Raw genomic sequence first — 16,861 nt, forward strand, 5'->3', positions numbered from 1 at the left:
TTCTGCTGACTCAACATCTCTGTTACTTGCGCCGCTGAAATATAATCCTCTTCTGCTTCAACATCCTCATTCGCTTCTGATTTATTAGCTCTTTTCCCTCTTGGAGGCATTTTAATAGTTGTAGAATTTGTTCAAAGACTTGAAAATGTAGAAGATGTGAAAAATCGTAGAACAGACAAGAGGAGCAGTAAAGACGTCTGCTCTCGCTTGCAACCCGGAAATTGCATAGGCATACCGAGCACCAGTAACTCCAGCTGGCCCTCAGCTGGCTGGAAATGGAGCACCATAAAATAGCTGGGCAAGTGAGTAATAGATGATGATTTACTGACCACAAAAATGGCCTAATTTTATAGTGTTTGCTCTTTAACATTCTAACTCAAATCTCATTAAATGTAAGTGATGTTCTGTGGAGGATCAGTTTGGATTTATCAGTTTAGTGATTAAACTCTCGCCTCTCACAGTGCATCTAATCTTGTTTCTTGTGTCTTTGCAGGAGCAGACCTGAGGATCGGGAAGCTGGAGTGGGGCGACAGCGGAGTGTACTTCTGTAAAGTCATTATTGCTAATGATCTGGAGGGGAAGAATGAGGGCCAGCTGGAGTTACTGGTGCTCGGTATGCCTATGCTTACTTTCCTCTAAGTAATGACATAACAGCTACAGTTTTCTTTATTTACATATTTGTTTGCATACCAAGTTCAGTAAAGTGTCTTTTTTTGTATGGAAAGGAAGGAATGGCTTTTTGTTGCCTGCATTCCCAAGTGTCCATACACAGCTTCCATGGAGACAGCCGCATAGTGTTTGCCTCTTTGCAAGGTCCTCCATGACAGATTCTATTGTTTATCCAGCTATACACTTTAGAAGCCTGACGTGGACTTGGCTGCACTGTACTTTAGGTTCATCTTAAGACACTTAGTTGCTATGTGCTGTATGTCAGAAGACAAAATGGGATCATGTTTGCAGATGCACAATAGGGTATATTATTGTGTTTGTTCATTGCAGTGTGTCTGTTGCTGATTAATGATTATACAAGGCTAATATTTCAGTGCTAAAGGTCAGAGATTCACCATTTCCTGTCAGTGAAAATTGGAGTAGCATGTCCAGTCAGGAGAGAAATTATTGAGGCTATTGAAGGTAAAGGCACCCCTTAAGATGTTACCATGGCAACGTGCTTTTTTTTTTTTTTAATAAGAGACTGGAGCATGTTAAGGGTCGCTGCTGGTTTAGACATGAAGAGACAGAGATGTAGAAACCAGGCTAAACTCTCACAACAGCGTGATATGAAAGTTACCCAGCATGTTTTTTTTTTCCTTGAAGTTTGACTGACCTGATGTTCATGTTACATTACAGCATTCATACAGCCTTCCTCCACTGAGCACTAATCTGATTATAATCAGCTCAAAGGAGAGAGGAGGGTGGGACTTGAGCTTGTGAGAATAACAAGACTATACTGGGTTTTTATTTAGCTTTGCCATGTTGCATTAAAGAAGCTAAAAATAGTGTGTAAAACTACTTGTATAGGAATTGCCTATGTCATACTGTCTTGTTGAAAGACTGATACTGCTGTCGTGTCAGTGCGATAAACACAAAGCTATAGCCAGAAGCTGGTTATCTTGTCTTAGCATAAACATTGGAAAACGCTGTCTAAAGGTAGCCAAATTTGCCCTACACCACCTCTAAAACTACTAATTAGCATGTTACTGACCATCTTTATATATAACCTAAAATGTCTGGCACATGACCTTCCATAAAAACACAAGTTGTCTATTTGGATTAAAAATAAGAGAGTCCTACAATTGAGTCGCAACAGGTTGTGCTGTTTCTTCTCCCTAATCTCTGGTTAATTTTTCTTTTGGGTTGATTCACTCCCATTCCTCTCCCCTTTGTCTTGGAAAGTCTCCTGCACTGCTCCATTACTGTTCCCTGACCTTCAGTGTTTCTCTGCATCTTTCACTGCCTTGCTCCCTCTCAGGGCTGCATACCTTCTTGGCTCTCTCAGGTTACTCAGCGTTACTGAGCATCATGGTATGTAGATGAGTGTGCTAGGGTAGCAATCTTTGGAGTATGCTGTTTTTTTTTCCTCCATAGTAACACCATAGTCTGGACACACTGGAGCCTGTCTGACAGTGTCTGTTAAACCTACCCTGTAGTCAGACAGTGACTGGTTTTATTATAATTATAGTGTCTTATCACCTCCTCATAAACACATATTAAAAACACCTGCAGTAGTGTGTCACACCTGTTACACTCCTTTTTCTTTTCTGTATTTTCCAGTTTTCTAAATGCTTTCAGTTTTTTGTTTCCTCTATTTTGACATGTTTATCTTGTATATGAAACACAAAAGAGGTATTGTTTCATAGCCATACAACTTTTTTGGTGAGCTCCCATGGTAAATTACTGTCCTAGAATTGCTATGTGCCCCAGTTTCCAAATCCCCATTTTTGTCCTCACATGCTGTCGCTGTTGGCATCGCTTGATATGTGTGTGTTTGTATGTTTGAATGCATGTACCATGTTTATCAGCATGTGCATTAATTCTTTTGTGTGCTGTGAAAGCTGCACATTTGGTGCATACCTCATCATAGAAGACTCCTGTAAAGATTAGATTCAAAGTAAAATAAGTTTGACTTCTGACCTTTGAACTATGACTTACATGAGCCTATGTGGCTAGCTACTTTACAGGATCATATTTTAGTAGCGTAAACCCAGGGAACCAAACCGTATGAGTGTGAGTCTGCAGTCATGCTTTGGGAGACTCTACCATCCTGCTTTGACTGTAATGCTAATGTAGCATGCTCACAGTGGCAATGCTAACCTGCTAGTGTTTAGCAGGTAATGTTTACCATGTTCATCATATTAGTTTAGCATGTTAGCATGCTAGCATTTGCTAATTAGCATTAAACACAAAGTATAACTGATTCAGCTGGAAACAATTAGTTTTGCAGCTATTTAAACCAAAGTACTGGGCAATTGGAATTTGTGACCTGATGACAAAATGAAAAGTGCAGGCGCACCAAAGTCATTTTATTTCATTCTGAGGGGAACATGAAAGTCTTTGCCAAATCTCAAGATTTTCCATCAAATATTTTACACATTTCACTCAAAACCGCATATGTCAACCTCATAATGGTGCTAAAAGTCGGTGGAACTTCAGAGTCAGAGAGTCTTCATCCTCTGAGGACCATAGATGTACAAAAAAAAAGAAAAATTGGCAATACCCAAATCATCAAATCAGATTTATGTGGTCAAGAACATTTAATCTATAGTAACTAAACATCAGTGTTTTATTACTGTGTTTGCTAATTGTGTAAAAATTGTGTCCCTTCAGTTCCTCAATTAGTACATGACCATTAATCATTCACTCTGCTACCAAATTTTCTACTTTGCCTGAGCTTTTGACTCTTGCTTCCTGCTTCCTCTGCTGGCCTTCACCTGTGCTCTCCTTCTCTCTGCAGGCAGGACAGGTGAGAAGGGCGATCTCCTACCTGGGTTCGATATGGAGATTATGCCAGGTACGGCACCTCACCTGCATGTTTGTCTCATTGCCTGGCATCTTCTAGCTTCCCTAATACTTTCTTGTTTAATCTAACTGACCAATCAAAACTCTCTTTGACTAACAAATTCAGTTCAGGAACTTGTGCTGACACTGATGTTTGTTACTGTCAGAATGGGGATTTACAGTCAGCAGCCAACAGCTTTGTTGCAAAGGCGCCTAACTCAGCACGAATATGCACAAATACAGTAGGTAACTGAAGCAAAATTTACAGTACCATTCTTATTCTTTATCCTGGCCATGTTTTAAATTCCACGGGGGATGTGTGTTGACTTATCATGGGGTTTTGAGTGGATTTTGCTTTTGGGCACACCCTGAGGAAGTGTGTTGTTAGAAGCTGGACTTCTGGAAGCTGGAAGGGCAGTTTGGATAACAAAGTCACTGTTCATCTTCATTTTATCTTCCAAAAAAGGTTTAGCTTACCTAGCCATTTGTTAAAACCTTTGACTTGTCAGGCTTTCTGTCCTGTCTGACTTATTTTTACCTATGTCGTCATGTTTTATCATCAGTAGGAATGATGGCCATAACCATGAAAACAAAACCCAAGTTATAAATTAGTTTCTGGAGGCATACATTATGAAGTATTTTGTATTGTACTTCAGTTAATTTGTTGAGGACAATATATTTGTATGGAAGAAACCTGGTTTTATGCCACTGAATCTTAGAAAATTAGAAAATGTTCCACATGAAGTAATTTTTCTTTTTTTAAATTATTATTTCTGTTCCACAAAGATGCTGATTCTTGAAGCTCTTTCTGCAGTGTTGTAGAAGTGTACTCCATAGTGTGTCAGTACAATGTCACATGAGTCACTGCTGCTCAGCCTGGTCACTCTTTAAATAGAGCGCAAAGCTTCTGTGTGACTTTGGAGGTTGTTGTGCATCTTGATTTTCATCAGGAGATTTCCTGAAAATATTTATCTTGTGAGGGGAGATGGAACAAAGTGTTTAATCCTTTACAATATGTATTTATCTGTGTATGTGTGTGTGTTTGTATCTGTATTCCAGAGTGGGCATTTGTGGGATCTGTAGTTCTGGGCAGTATCTTGTTCCTGTTGTTGTTGGGGATCTGCTGGTGCCAGTGTTGTCCTCACTCCTGCTGCTGCTACGTCCGCTGCTGCTGCTGTCCTGACACCTGCTGCTGCCCCCGACACTGTAAATAACAAAAACAACTACATGATTTACTTAAAAGCATAACTTTCTTTACTGTATGTACATTCTCAGTAGCAACTTGACAGCAGTGACTCTGCATGGAGGGTTTAGTGTTTTGTTGTTCTACTACACAGTATATGAGGCAGGGAAGATGGCAAAGGGTGGACAGCCCACTCAGGTTCCTGTGTATCCCTACTACATCCCTGGTGTCCCTGCTGTGGTCCCTCTTGCCCCTTCATCCCATGTGGACCCAAACATCACCTCTGTCCCCTCAGCGGAGAACAACCTGACTGGAGGTGAGTGTTATCAACACAGCTTGACATGTGCAAAGGTATTAAAGTGCTCTGTAACTCTCTTTTGTCCCTTCAGAAACAACCCTCATTTCACCTGTCATCCCTCTTCCTCACATTTGTCTCTAATCTAATTAGAATATACAAAAATGTGTCAGCCACATGTTTGTGAATTAAATTTGTCATTAACATGTTTGGTAGTTTGCCCTTTATGAACATGGCCTACACACTCAGGTGTATCTGTGTGTGTCAGTGTGTGGTTATGCCTTTATGTGTCTGTGTATGAATGGGTGTGTGTGTTCACATCCACAGTGTGCAGTGGTTACCTACTGCAACCCAGCTCAGACCAGGACTCAATGAAAGTTCTGTGCTACATAGAGAAGGAGCTGGCTCAGTTTCCCTCTGCCAAGATGGCTGCAGTCAAACGTAAGCCTGCACAGATTAGGCCTGATTTCTGTAATCTGTGCGGCAGTGTGTATGTATGTGTGTTCTCTTGTATGTGCGTTATTTGTGTACATTAACAAATCCTAGCTTTTATCTAATCCTTACATTCAGTTCATAACATTTTCCTGTGCTCACTCAATTTCCAAAGCAAGGTTAACATGTTGGGTCCCTCTTTCTTGAACTGTTTACACTAAGAGATGTGAAGATACACACATACAGTACACACACAACCAACATAGAACAGCTGAGTCCAGTATATGGGTGGCCAGCATAGATAAGTCATTTTCCATCTTTTTTATATCTGGAACGTCAACAGAGAAATTGTTATTGGATAAAATAAATCAGACAAAGTTTATAATCCATCAGATTAAACACCTGATAAATCACAAACCTAATATTGCCATAAAGCTGATTGATTTGCAACATTGCCAGAGATGGTCTTATACATGTGATATTCTGTATGTTTGATTTGACTGGTGTGGGTTCTGTGTATGTAGTTTAATGCACCTTTTGCATACTAATTTCACACAGTGAAACATCTGTAAATGCCCTTTGTCTTGTACACATTTAAAGATAAAGATAGAAATATATGCTATTGTTAACAAGTATGAAATGGGCTGTCTCTCAGTACTTTCACTTCCCCAGTCTGCCTCTTGACCCAAAGTAAATTTGTTCATACTGATGATATAAACCTATAACAACAGCTCCTAATTATATAGTTTCAGTTTTTAAGGCTTGCTAACTTTTTAATACAGCTAGGTACTGTCACAGAATAGTGTGACTGCCACAAAATAAACAGTTCCCATATTTATTGTAATGAAAGAATGTGTCACCCAGTGTAACAGTGTGGCTCATTTATGTGTTTTTAATGGTTTTTGAAATATTTGTATAGGAATAAACTGTGAATGAATCAGACTGTGGCTACACAGAATATACTTCTTATTAGATGCATACTAGTGTTGTTAATGAATTGGATAAATTTGTGGACAGTAAAATGAGGAAAAAGACTAACTGGGTTAAGGCAATAGTTTGAAGTGGCACATGAGACAATAATGCCCTCAGTAACTTGCAGACAGTTATAATCAGAGTTCATGTCCATGTAGTCATGGTTACCTCAACCCAGAAAGTAGATGATGTACAGTTTTATTCCAAGCAACTAGATTGTGTTTCTACTGGCCACATTTGGCTGCGAAATGTAGGATTTCAACATCATTCGACTATAGTTGTGTAATAGTTTTGGTTACAGAAAACAAACTTTAAAACTGTGAGACTTAATTTCACACCGATTTTATGGTCAAAATACAAATGTGATTTTCATGGTGTATCTGTCTCAACAGCCAGCAGCCTATCAGAGCTGAGCTCTCTGCATGAAGGAGGGGCAGACTTCAGACACACCTATCAGACAGTCCAGATGAAGGCGCTCCCACCAATCGCAGATCTGGATGACCAGTCAGTGGTGAGAGCAGCTCCAGCTGCACAGAGTCGAAGGCCCAGGTGGGACAGAGGAAACCACTCAGATGATGAACTAGACAGAAGGTAGGATTATAACAGACGGTGCCAGTGCATGTATTTATGTGTTAAGAAAGGAAAGGTCCCATATTGTTAGGTGTAACCCTTTAGTAAACAGAATCACACACTATGGTAAAACCACTAAGGATGCACTGTTTTCCAGGAGGTTCATTAGATCTTCAATTGGCCCACAGAAGAACATTGTTCTGGGAAATTCCATCAGTAATCAGGCTACAATATACAGATTTACAGACACATATAAAAGGTCTATATTGTCTGCATTTTTTTTGTTTTTTGCTGTGCTGATTATGTCAAACTGTACATATCCGACAAATCTATTGCCACTGCAGCATGCTCCACCCTGACCAACTGATTCAGTGAAACTTAATCATGTATGAAAACCAGCTTTCTCAAACTGAACTTTGTTGTCTGATCACTGGTTCCAAATCCCTCACCAAACTCTCTCACAACATCTGTGTCATCAGTGATAACTCCATTCTGACCCCATACTGCAACCTTGTTCATCAACTCACTGCTAGAACAACTACTGATTACTTTACCTTGTGCTATTCTAATTTGTCATGTGAAATGTCAAAGTATTTTTAAAAACCATTGTGTGCTGAGATAAGTGATCTTCCCCCTGTAGGTGGAACCCCCGTTCAGAGCACCTGCAGAGGAAGACGCTGAGCAGGAGAGGACGTACTGGCTCCCTGGATGAACTGGAGGAATTTGCTCAGTCTTACAGCTCCCGTGGTCGGCGGGCTGAACCTCCAAACTGGGTCTATGAACGCGATTACAGCCCTCCCAGGCGTTTCTACCGAGAAAAAGATGGTGGCTGGGGCCGCCGCAGCCCCTCACCTTTAGCACATAAGAGAAGGGACACATGGGACAGTGATCACCCCTCTCGGCCGCCCCAAAACAGAGGATACGATGACACCTTCCTCAACAGTGTGCTGGAGAGCAAGGCAAGGGGGCGGGGAGGGGACAGAGGTGCCAGGAGGATGGATGAGGACAGTGACACTCCCTCCAAAGGCAGCTCGAGAGGACAGGGCAGCCATAGTAACTACAGCCGGTCGCCTAGCAACCGTCCAGAGGAAGAGGACCCTTTGCCTCCATACTCTGAGCATGGGGCAGAGCAGCACCGCAGCGCTGACCACACCACAGACCGGCACCGCACTGCAGAAGCTCCCAGATCAGAGAGATACAGCACCACTGAATCAGCCATGAGGCCGTTCTCTTACACCCGCCCCCAGCCAGGAATGTCCCATACGCTACAGGGTGGCAGCGAGGAGAGAGACAGGAGCCGAAACCTGGTGAGTTACTTGTAGCGGCAATGAGGACTTCCTTCCTCTTCAGTTCTTCAGGAAAGAAGCCTCCTGTAAATAGTTACAGGATACGTCTTGTGATATTCTTTAGTTTTCATATTGTCAACAAATCCCATGAAAAGAACAAAACTAACAATGAATAATGTATAACCTGTGTACCCGAAGCCTGATGTAGCTCATTCCTCCCCATTGTTGTCCAGAAAAGATTAAAAACATATCAGATTGTATCACTGTTTTCTGCACTCCATCAGTGCAGGAAGCTAATGTTAGACAAGAGGAGACATCTTGTTTGCCACTAGTTTGTTTGCTGGTTCACAGGTGATGTACACTTTGGTTTTGCTGTTTTCATGACATTTGTTAACAGTAAGTGTAAAACAGAATGGTGCCAAACTTGTATTTAAACATTTGAAAATGTTTTACAGTATTATGTGCATAATCTGATTCTTGTGTATGTACATACAAGATTTATGGTCTTAACACTGAATCACTTAGTTTTTACATGATTTTATGAAGGTTGCTGTAACATGTTTTGTGTAAATCTAAATGAGAGCAATTGAAATGATCACATTTACATGTTAAGCCACATGTATAATCCATCTGTGCTTACAACCATGTCAGTGTTGCACATATTTACTCTCTGGCTTTGTGAAAACATTGTGGATTTTCTCTGTGCATCGCAGCCGTTACTAACACAGCTTGAGCTGCATGATTTCTGTGACGCCTCAGGCTGGACTCGCATGAGCATGAATGCAAAGTCTCTAACATGTGGATCTTGGTGTATTTCTTTAACAGAGCACTGCACTGAGCAGGGATGCTCTCATAGTGTGACAAGGCGTGCCCGCCTCGACCACACAACGCTGCCGGTCCGTTCGTTTAAATCGTCCTGTTGCCTCACAGGAGGGGAATAACTGTTCCACCACCCGCTGCATGATGTCTGACTGAACTCACTGAAATAACTGCACTGAAAAACAAAACATCGGTGGATGAAAGATGATGAGAAATTAATATGCACGAAGTAGCATGTGCAGTCATTTCTGTTAGTACAGGATGTATGTACTCGTGCATGAATTATACCTCTGTATATGTGCAGGTGTTCATGTGTGCATGGTGTGTGCATCAGTTTTCTTTGCTGAATTTGATGGGTTGAGTGACTGGATTTCCTTATACTGGTGCCAAGATGTTTTTTAATTGCTGCCAACTTCAGAGTGGTTTACTGTAACACTGAGAAGGACGTCACAGTCTTCATACTCAGTACATTGCAAATCAGGTTCACTTCATATTTCTGTTTTTGTCTGTTGCTGATATTGTACTGTATGGATGTGTTTTACTTTGAATTTGTTCAGCAGATTTTATTGCACTGCCTAAATACTTTTTGAATAAAAAGATCTGGTGAAGTTTTCACTGTCTTACATTAATGGTTTTTGATTATCTTGACCAGAAGAAACGACACAAAGAGCGAGGACTACAACTATCAATTGTTTTCATTGTTTGATAATCTGGCCATTATTTTCTTGAGCAACTGTTTGAATTTTAAAATATCAGTACAGTAAAAAAATCCCCATCATTTCCTAAAGCGCAAGGTGACATCATTGCTTATCTTGTTTTCTTGTTTTCCAAAAGTCTAAACTCAAAGATAAGTTTCCTATCACAATAATAGCAAAATGTAGTTGTTTTATTTACAAGTATAAAATTGAATTTGTTTGTGTGTGTGTGTGTGGGGGGGGTTATTTAGTTTTTTGTTTTTAATTAGTGTGTCTACTCACAAAGTGTGTCTACTCACAATGCTGTACATAATGTGAATTGAACAAATCAAACCTGCAGATGATGCCAACAGGTCTCTGGGCCCACATGTTTGCATTTCAATTGTTTTGACAAGATTTATTTTGATATAAAACTTCCATTGTCTGTCACAGAATCTGAGCTTTGAGTGTTTGATAATGAGTGTGTACCTTGGAGAAAGCCTTTATTTTTTTAGCGCTGCTTATCAAATATACACAGGTAAATAAACACTAGAGCTTTACTGACAAGCTACAGAACAACACAGTCAGCGCACGTTATCGTTTATCTAAAGCAGCTTGTTTATATAAAGTATTTACCAAGGAATTTAAAAACCAGAGAGTCAAACAGATGTGAGATCCTTGCAGTGTTTTTCACAGGAATGCAAGCACACTTCAATGAGCTGAGACCAGCACTTGAGTTCAGCTCAGACAGGCTCTTTTGAGTCGGTGACAAAGCTCGGTGGGGTCTATGTCCTGGATTAGAGATGTAAATGTGCTTGCACAGAGAGCTCCAGCACTTGTTCAAACATGACTCATCCCGAGAGTGAACTTTATACTGAACACCAGACAAGCTGATCTGCTACTCCTCTACTTGATTTACATTCAGATAATTCAGGCTTCACTCCTTTTAATTTAACTGTTTCTTTTTTTCCAGACTGCCGAGGGCATGCAAATGTAACTGCAGCTTAATATTCACATTGCACAAGCATTGAACCAAAAACACAGCAAAGAACAAAACATTTACTAATGAATAAATCAGTAACTAGTTAATTCAATTTTCAAGTGTCATTGTTATTTTTTCTCACATTAAAAGGTTTTTTTGTTGGATTTGATCCCTAGCCCGGTTGAGGGTCTGTGGCTTTTTCCTTTACACAAAGACTGAAAGAAAAGTGAGGTGCTTTCTCTGCAAACTGCACTGTGAGTACTCTCCATTCAAACAGGCTGAAGGACTGATTATAAGACCGAAGACACCTGACACCACTTTGAACTATGTCCAGGCCAGTTTAGAAGATCTCTGTATAATGGGCAATAACTCAACTCTTTTCACTACTTCTTTGTTTTATTCTATGGTAGACCAAAGGCATGCAGGTGCAAACACCAGCTTTTGTAGTCCTGTCTGTGTAGCAACATCAGTGAACTATCAGCAAAAGCAAATGCGCTATGAAAATTTAACTAATCTATAGGCTATTTTCTTAAATGTGAACTACTTGTGAATAAGTTTGCTATCTAACTATAGGAGGAAAAAACACAGCCAAAAACAAAAAGTAGAGGAAGAGGTATTCAGATCCTGTATTTAAAAGTAAAAGTAAAAGTAGCAGCAGTGTAAAATCTATATAAAATAGAAAAACTGCACTAAGCCTGTGTTATTATACTGGATTACCATTAGTATTGATGTATTAATGTGTAAGCAGGTGTAACTTCTTTATAGCTGTTGGGTAATTTAATATACAACAATGTTACAAAATAAAAGTGCTCTTCTAGGAAATAAAAGTGCAGACGTGTTATGAGCAAAGTGTATTTAAAAGTATTGAAAATAAAAATACTCAACTCATAAATATTTACTTTGGGAGTACTGTTCTACAACAGTATTACGTTGAATTATTGTTTATACATATTTTCATATACTGTACTTACTATACTTTCATGTACTGTTGGGCTGTTTGATCCACATTTAATCATATTTTGCATGATTGTCGTGTATTTATGAACATATATCTTCAAAGTTACTGAAGTTAGATGAGTGTATTAAGTAAACAAAGTTGTCGTTTTGAGAAAACAATTGTTTAAGGATACGAATTCAACATTTGAGGGAATAATGCGTCACCTTGTAGGGCTGTGGACGGCAGCATGCTCTTCCTGCTCGTCTTCTCTTCCTCCTTGTTGCACCTGTCACTAGGGGCGAAGTCAGTGAAGTAACCTGAAGCTGGACGGAGGCGGGTCGTCCACCCCACCCCCACAAACAGATGTTCCTCTAAGGTCGTCTTTCACTGGAGAAAACAAACACAGTCTGGCGTGTCGTTTTAGGAGGAGAATGGGATTACTATGCAGAGTGGCGCCTACCTGACGTTCTTCTTCAGATATTCAGGATTTCGGGTGGATTTTCAGTCGCCCACGGGACAGAGAGCGAAGCTTCTGCGAGAATAAAGAGCAAACGAGATGGGAAATTGGATACTGATGGCGCTGCTGTTGGTTCACCTGCCAACAGGTGAGGCTTTAAAGTTTTAAGTCTTAATCTTTTTCTACATAATACATGAATCAGCTTGTTTCTTAATGTTGTTTTTAGGCAAGAATGTGGAGCGAAGCCACTTAAACAAACAGTCGAAAAATACAAGTTAATTATCAACAGGTATTAACGGGTGACGGCCGCTGTTGTCACGTGACTCTGCTCCACAGTTACTCTGTGTAGACTGCGTTATCATTCAAATCATTATCTGCCTTCTAAATATATCACATCATGACAGTTAGAAAATAATTTGCTTATCAGTTAAGAAAGAAAATAATTGCAAATTGTGGCCCTATTTACAATTAAAAGAATAATGTACAGTTGAAATATTTGGGCGGCGCAGTTGTTAGCACCGTTGCCTCACAGCGAGAAGGTTCCGGGTTCGGGCCCCACCTGGGACCTTTCTGTGTGGAGTTTGCATGTTCTCCCCGTGCTTGCGTGGGTTTTCTCCGGGTACTCCGGCTTCCTCCCAAAGATATGCAGCTTATGTTGACTGGTGTCTCTAAATTGCCCATAGGCGTGTGTGAAATGATCTTGTCAATCAGCAGAGCTCACCATCCTTTTTTCCTCTCTCTAAATTGCTGATAATGACTGACAGGTGTTATTGTTTCTAATGATATAGTACCTCTGGAGTAAAGTGTTAACCAGTCTGGTTACATTCTTATCAAACCAACATCCAGGAGCACAGCTGGGAAATAAATTCAGAGGGGCTTTTTTTTAATTGTGTGTCACCAGTTTTGCTTTTTACCTTCCATGTCCTGTCACACTTCCTGCTGCTTGTATCAGAGCTGCTGTCCATCCAGGTGATTGTTCCAGAGACAGTCAGACGTACGACTCTGTTCGCCTCTGTGATTCTGCGCTGTGACTATTCAACCTCAGCGACCGCTCAGGACGTCCTGGTCACCTGGAGGTACAAGTCCTTCTGTAAAGACCCAGTGCTGGAGTACTACTCCGCAGGTGAGACTACTGGTGGAAGGAGACCTTAATGTGCAGTCATGTAGCCCAGCCACAGGATATGGTAAAAATAAAAATGGCAGCAAGGTCAGAGTGAATTCTGTTATGTAGTTTTATTCTTATTTTAGTTTTCATAACCTCCCTCATTGGCCTTATTGCTATGGACAGAATAGCTTTCAAAACTGCAGATATTGATCTTCACTATTTTTTACACATTATTGTTAATTTGACATCTTGAACTGCCAACCCTGTACCACAAGTTTGCAACAGCAAGTACGTATGTTTTGAGGGAAACATAAAACCACTTGAATAATGTTTTTTTTTTAATCGTCATAATAAAGAAACATTTTAATGAACATATGAGTCACAGTGTTTGCTCTTGCATTAAAGTATCTGCAGCATCATAAGTATTTTTATGGTCATGTTCAGCCATTCACAGCACTTGTTTCAAAGAGGACTCCAGTTTGACAGTGCCCTCCTTCAGAGTCTGAGATATTGTCTCTTTTATTCCACACACATTCCTTCTTTGCCAAAACTTTTTCAGCTTTGTCAATGCAGTTTAATAAGCAGACAGCCCTGCAATATCAAATAGATAATCAGTGCTTTAAGCATAATCAGCACTTTGGCAAATTGAAAATAATGAGTTAAAGTACCACAGTTATGATGGCAATATGAGTAGTATTACAGTAAGTACTATTGACAGTGATTCAGATGAAAAATGCAGTAAATTGAACATGTCCCACCTTGTTTTTTCTCCCTCAGCCTATCAGGCTTCTCTGGCTCTGGGTCAGGACCCCACCAATGACTGCCCAGACAGGCAGCGCAAAATCCGCACAGTGATCCAGAAGAAGGGCCTCAATGAGCCTTCCCTGGGCGTAGACTACAGAGAACGCAAAATTACCATTCAAAATAGTAAGTTTGATCCTGTCATAGTAACACTCTCAGTCTCAGCTGTTGATACAGTTTCACTTAATGCATTGATTTGTGATTTAATAACATTTTCAGGCTGCATATATCTGCAACTGTTCATCCTTTATGATAGCTGTTACTGTGGATTGTGAACGTACTGTATGTTTACAAAATGATTTTGTGCTTTTCTTGAACATCGTGTTGTTTGAAAAGTGTTTATATTTGCATTACCCAGCAGAACAATGTTATACATATATATTTATCTCTGTCAACAGAGGCTGACCTGGTCATCACTGAGGTGATGTGGTGGGATAACGGTGTGTATTTCTGCTCCATTGATGCTGCCGGTGACACGGCAGGAGACTCAGATAGTGAAGTCAGACTCATCGTGTATCGTAAGTTTCCTCAGTTGGTCAAAGCTGTGGCACTCGAGGTCGCATTGAGCCTGAAAATGTGAAAGACTGAAATTTCAGGAGTAATATCGGTTTCCTTGGCCTCTGGTTTCCTGTTTCAGACTGGCTGACAGTCCTGTTTATCATCCTTGGTGGCCTCCTGCTCATCATGCTCATTGGTATATGTTGCTGTCAGTGCTGCCCGCAGACATGCTGCTGCTACGTCCGCTGCCCATGTTGTCCACAGACATGCTGCTGCCCAGAAGAAGGTAGCAGAGATGTTTTTTGTTTCTTTTTTTTAACCACAGCTCACATGAGCCCATTAGGACACTCAGTACTCTGTATGAAACCATCACATTTTACAGCATTTGAGAAAAGTATTTTTGTTGAATCACTGAGTTTTTCCTCTTGCAATACTTATTGTGATACCTGAACTTAAGATGTGTGTTGATACTGATCTGATACCAGTTCTCTTTTTCACAAATTTAAAATCTGTATAAAGCATTGTGTGGAGCTCAATAAGATCATTTTTATGTAAATTAACAAGAGAGGCCATGGATTTTGATGACACTAAATCCTTCCCAGTGTTTATTTTATGACACCGTCAAAAGAGAACGGCGCAGTGTGGATTGGCCACATGTTAAGGAATCAAGTTCTGTTATTATGAAAATTTTACCTTTAAGCAAATGTTCTTCCCATATTCACAGAGAACAGTAAAGAACTGAAAATGTCTTTCAGAACAGCACAGTAATAATGAAAACAGGGCTGCACCTTTGACAATCTAACATGTCTGTGAGGTCTTGTTGGGTCTTTGCGTTTCCATTTAAAATAGGGGCATAAACCTTCAGTACATCACTGACAAGAGTGATTTCAGCTACAGAAGTGGTACTAACATCTACTGAGTCATCACCAATATCACTGAGCTGAGTTACACAAACAGATCTGAAGCCTCTCCCTTCTCTTCTCTGCTGTGGTTTCAGTCGTGATGCAGCACAGGATGATACAAGAGGCTCAGAAGGCCATGGTTCCTTGGATGAATGGTCAACCCATTTACGCTCCCATTAGCTCCAAGGCCTCCTCCCAGGGGGTCCCCATACTGTATTCAGGTGAGTGACACAAAAGCACAATAAGATGTGTTGTTAATGTTTTGTTAAATGCCAGGGTGTGTAGCTTGGTTTGGTTTCAGAAATGGGAGGACACACTGAAGTGAAAAAACAAAAAGCCTGAACCTATGTGAACATTATTTCCTGCACTATCACCTTACATACTGAGAGCACAGGGTCATAACTGAAGGCAATCTGAATGTGTTTATCAACTTTTAGATTCATTCAGGGCTTTTCTTTTCTGGATTATGGCAGCTGGACTGTGACGAGGATGCTGTTTAGAGATTTTATTCAGTAATCAAACTTTAAAAGAAGAAGAGATAAAATATGATTTTGAAAAGTCCCTGTAGTAAAAATGTAACCCCTACTCTGATGACAGCAAAATATTTTTAACTGTTGATTACATAACTGTTTGTATATGAAAGGAGTTGATCATATTCATAAAACCACAGAGAGTTATCAACAAACTTACCCTCAGCTCTACAGAGCCCTTTGGTATCATTCAGCTGTTTGACTTTTGTAGCACTCTCACTTTACTCTCACAGCTCGTATCAGCATTGTTTTTGGCCTCAGCAGGCAGATGAAAAATCTCGCAGTTCTGGCTGTACACTGCCACCTCTGCACCGCGTCAGCACACATACAAAGTTAGCAGCTAAAAGTCAGGTTATTTTGTTCAGGAGTTGGTAGAGACTAAACAGAGATGTATAAGAAAGTGATTACTGGACTCATTCATTAGGTGGTTGGAAACATGACTACAGATGAAAGATAATGTTGCTCCTTTTCTGCTGGATGTGTAAATAGGTGACTATTCATTGTATTCCAGATGTTTGACACATCAACTTTATAAGGTGACGTATTAGTGTTATGTTTACACTTTCCACTGCCCCCAAGTGGCCAAAAATCAATTATACCAGGCTCAAGACTGTTTATGTCTCTCCTAGTTCTGTTGTGAACTGATCATTTTCTGTTACTGGTGTTCCAGGCTCATTTTCAGACCACTCTGCCAAACAAAACTTTGCCATGGCTCCCATGCAGCTGGCACCCATGGTCCTGCAGCAACAGCAGTCCTCTGTGCCACCTCTGCACCTTGTGAATGGCAGTGCGCACAGCAGCATAAAAGGAAACAACCAGGTGTTGGACTACCTGGAGAACCAGGTTAGGAACCTGGATTTAGGGCCACCTCCAATAGCCTCGCACGTAGTCCAGAATATGCCTCCACTACAGCCTCACCCTCA

General features: G+C 40.5%; 2 protein-coding genes across 4 annotated transcripts in view; both read left to right on the forward strand.

Moving 5' to 3' along the window:
* The window catches only part of ildr2 (immunoglobulin-like domain containing receptor 2), a 19,988-nt gene extending 9,724 nt beyond the window's left edge, over nucleotides 1-10,264 (forward strand). Inside the window, exons 4-11 of one of the 3 annotated variants that reach the window (XM_020609384.1) lie at nucleotides 494-613; nucleotides 3,452-3,508; nucleotides 4,555-4,701; nucleotides 4,833-4,994; nucleotides 5,301-5,414; nucleotides 6,770-6,968; nucleotides 7,588-8,254; nucleotides 9,059-10,263. In XM_020609384.1, the coding sequence (XP_020465040.1) occupies nucleotides 494-613; nucleotides 3,452-3,508; nucleotides 4,555-4,701; nucleotides 4,833-4,994; nucleotides 5,301-5,414; nucleotides 6,770-6,968; nucleotides 7,588-8,254; nucleotides 9,059-9,094 (1,502 nt within the window). In that variant the 3' untranslated portion in view covers nucleotides 9,095-10,263. Of the gene's footprint in view, nucleotides 1-493; nucleotides 614-3,451; nucleotides 3,509-4,554; nucleotides 4,702-4,832; nucleotides 4,995-5,300; nucleotides 5,415-6,769; nucleotides 6,969-7,587; nucleotides 8,255-9,058 lie in introns of all 3 variants that reach the window. The other 2 variants (XM_020609385.1, XM_020609386.1) reach the window with 2 other exon arrangements.
* A 1,610-nt stretch (nucleotides 10,265-11,874) lies between these two features.
* The window catches only part of ildr1b (immunoglobulin-like domain containing receptor 1b), a 7,552-nt gene continuing 2,565 nt past the window's right edge, over nucleotides 11,875-16,861 (forward strand). Inside the window, exons 1-7 of the mRNA XM_020609286.1 lie at nucleotides 11,875-12,250; nucleotides 13,055-13,225; nucleotides 13,985-14,134; nucleotides 14,407-14,526; nucleotides 14,646-14,792; nucleotides 15,504-15,629; nucleotides 16,609-16,857. Of these exons, the coding sequence (XP_020464942.1) occupies nucleotides 12,202-12,250; nucleotides 13,055-13,225; nucleotides 13,985-14,134; nucleotides 14,407-14,526; nucleotides 14,646-14,792; nucleotides 15,504-15,629; nucleotides 16,609-16,857 (1,012 nt within the window). The 5' untranslated portion in view covers nucleotides 11,875-12,201. The remainder of the gene's footprint in view (nucleotides 12,251-13,054; nucleotides 13,226-13,984; nucleotides 14,135-14,406; nucleotides 14,527-14,645; nucleotides 14,793-15,503; nucleotides 15,630-16,608; nucleotides 16,858-16,861) is intronic.

The sequence above is a fragment of the Monopterus albus genome, unplaced genomic scaffold, assembly GCF_001952655.1.
Source record: "Monopterus albus unplaced genomic scaffold, M_albus_1.0 scaffold99.1, whole genome shotgun sequence".
In the NCBI taxonomy this organism is placed as follows: Eukaryota; Metazoa; Chordata; class Actinopteri; order Synbranchiformes; family Synbranchidae; genus Monopterus; species Monopterus albus.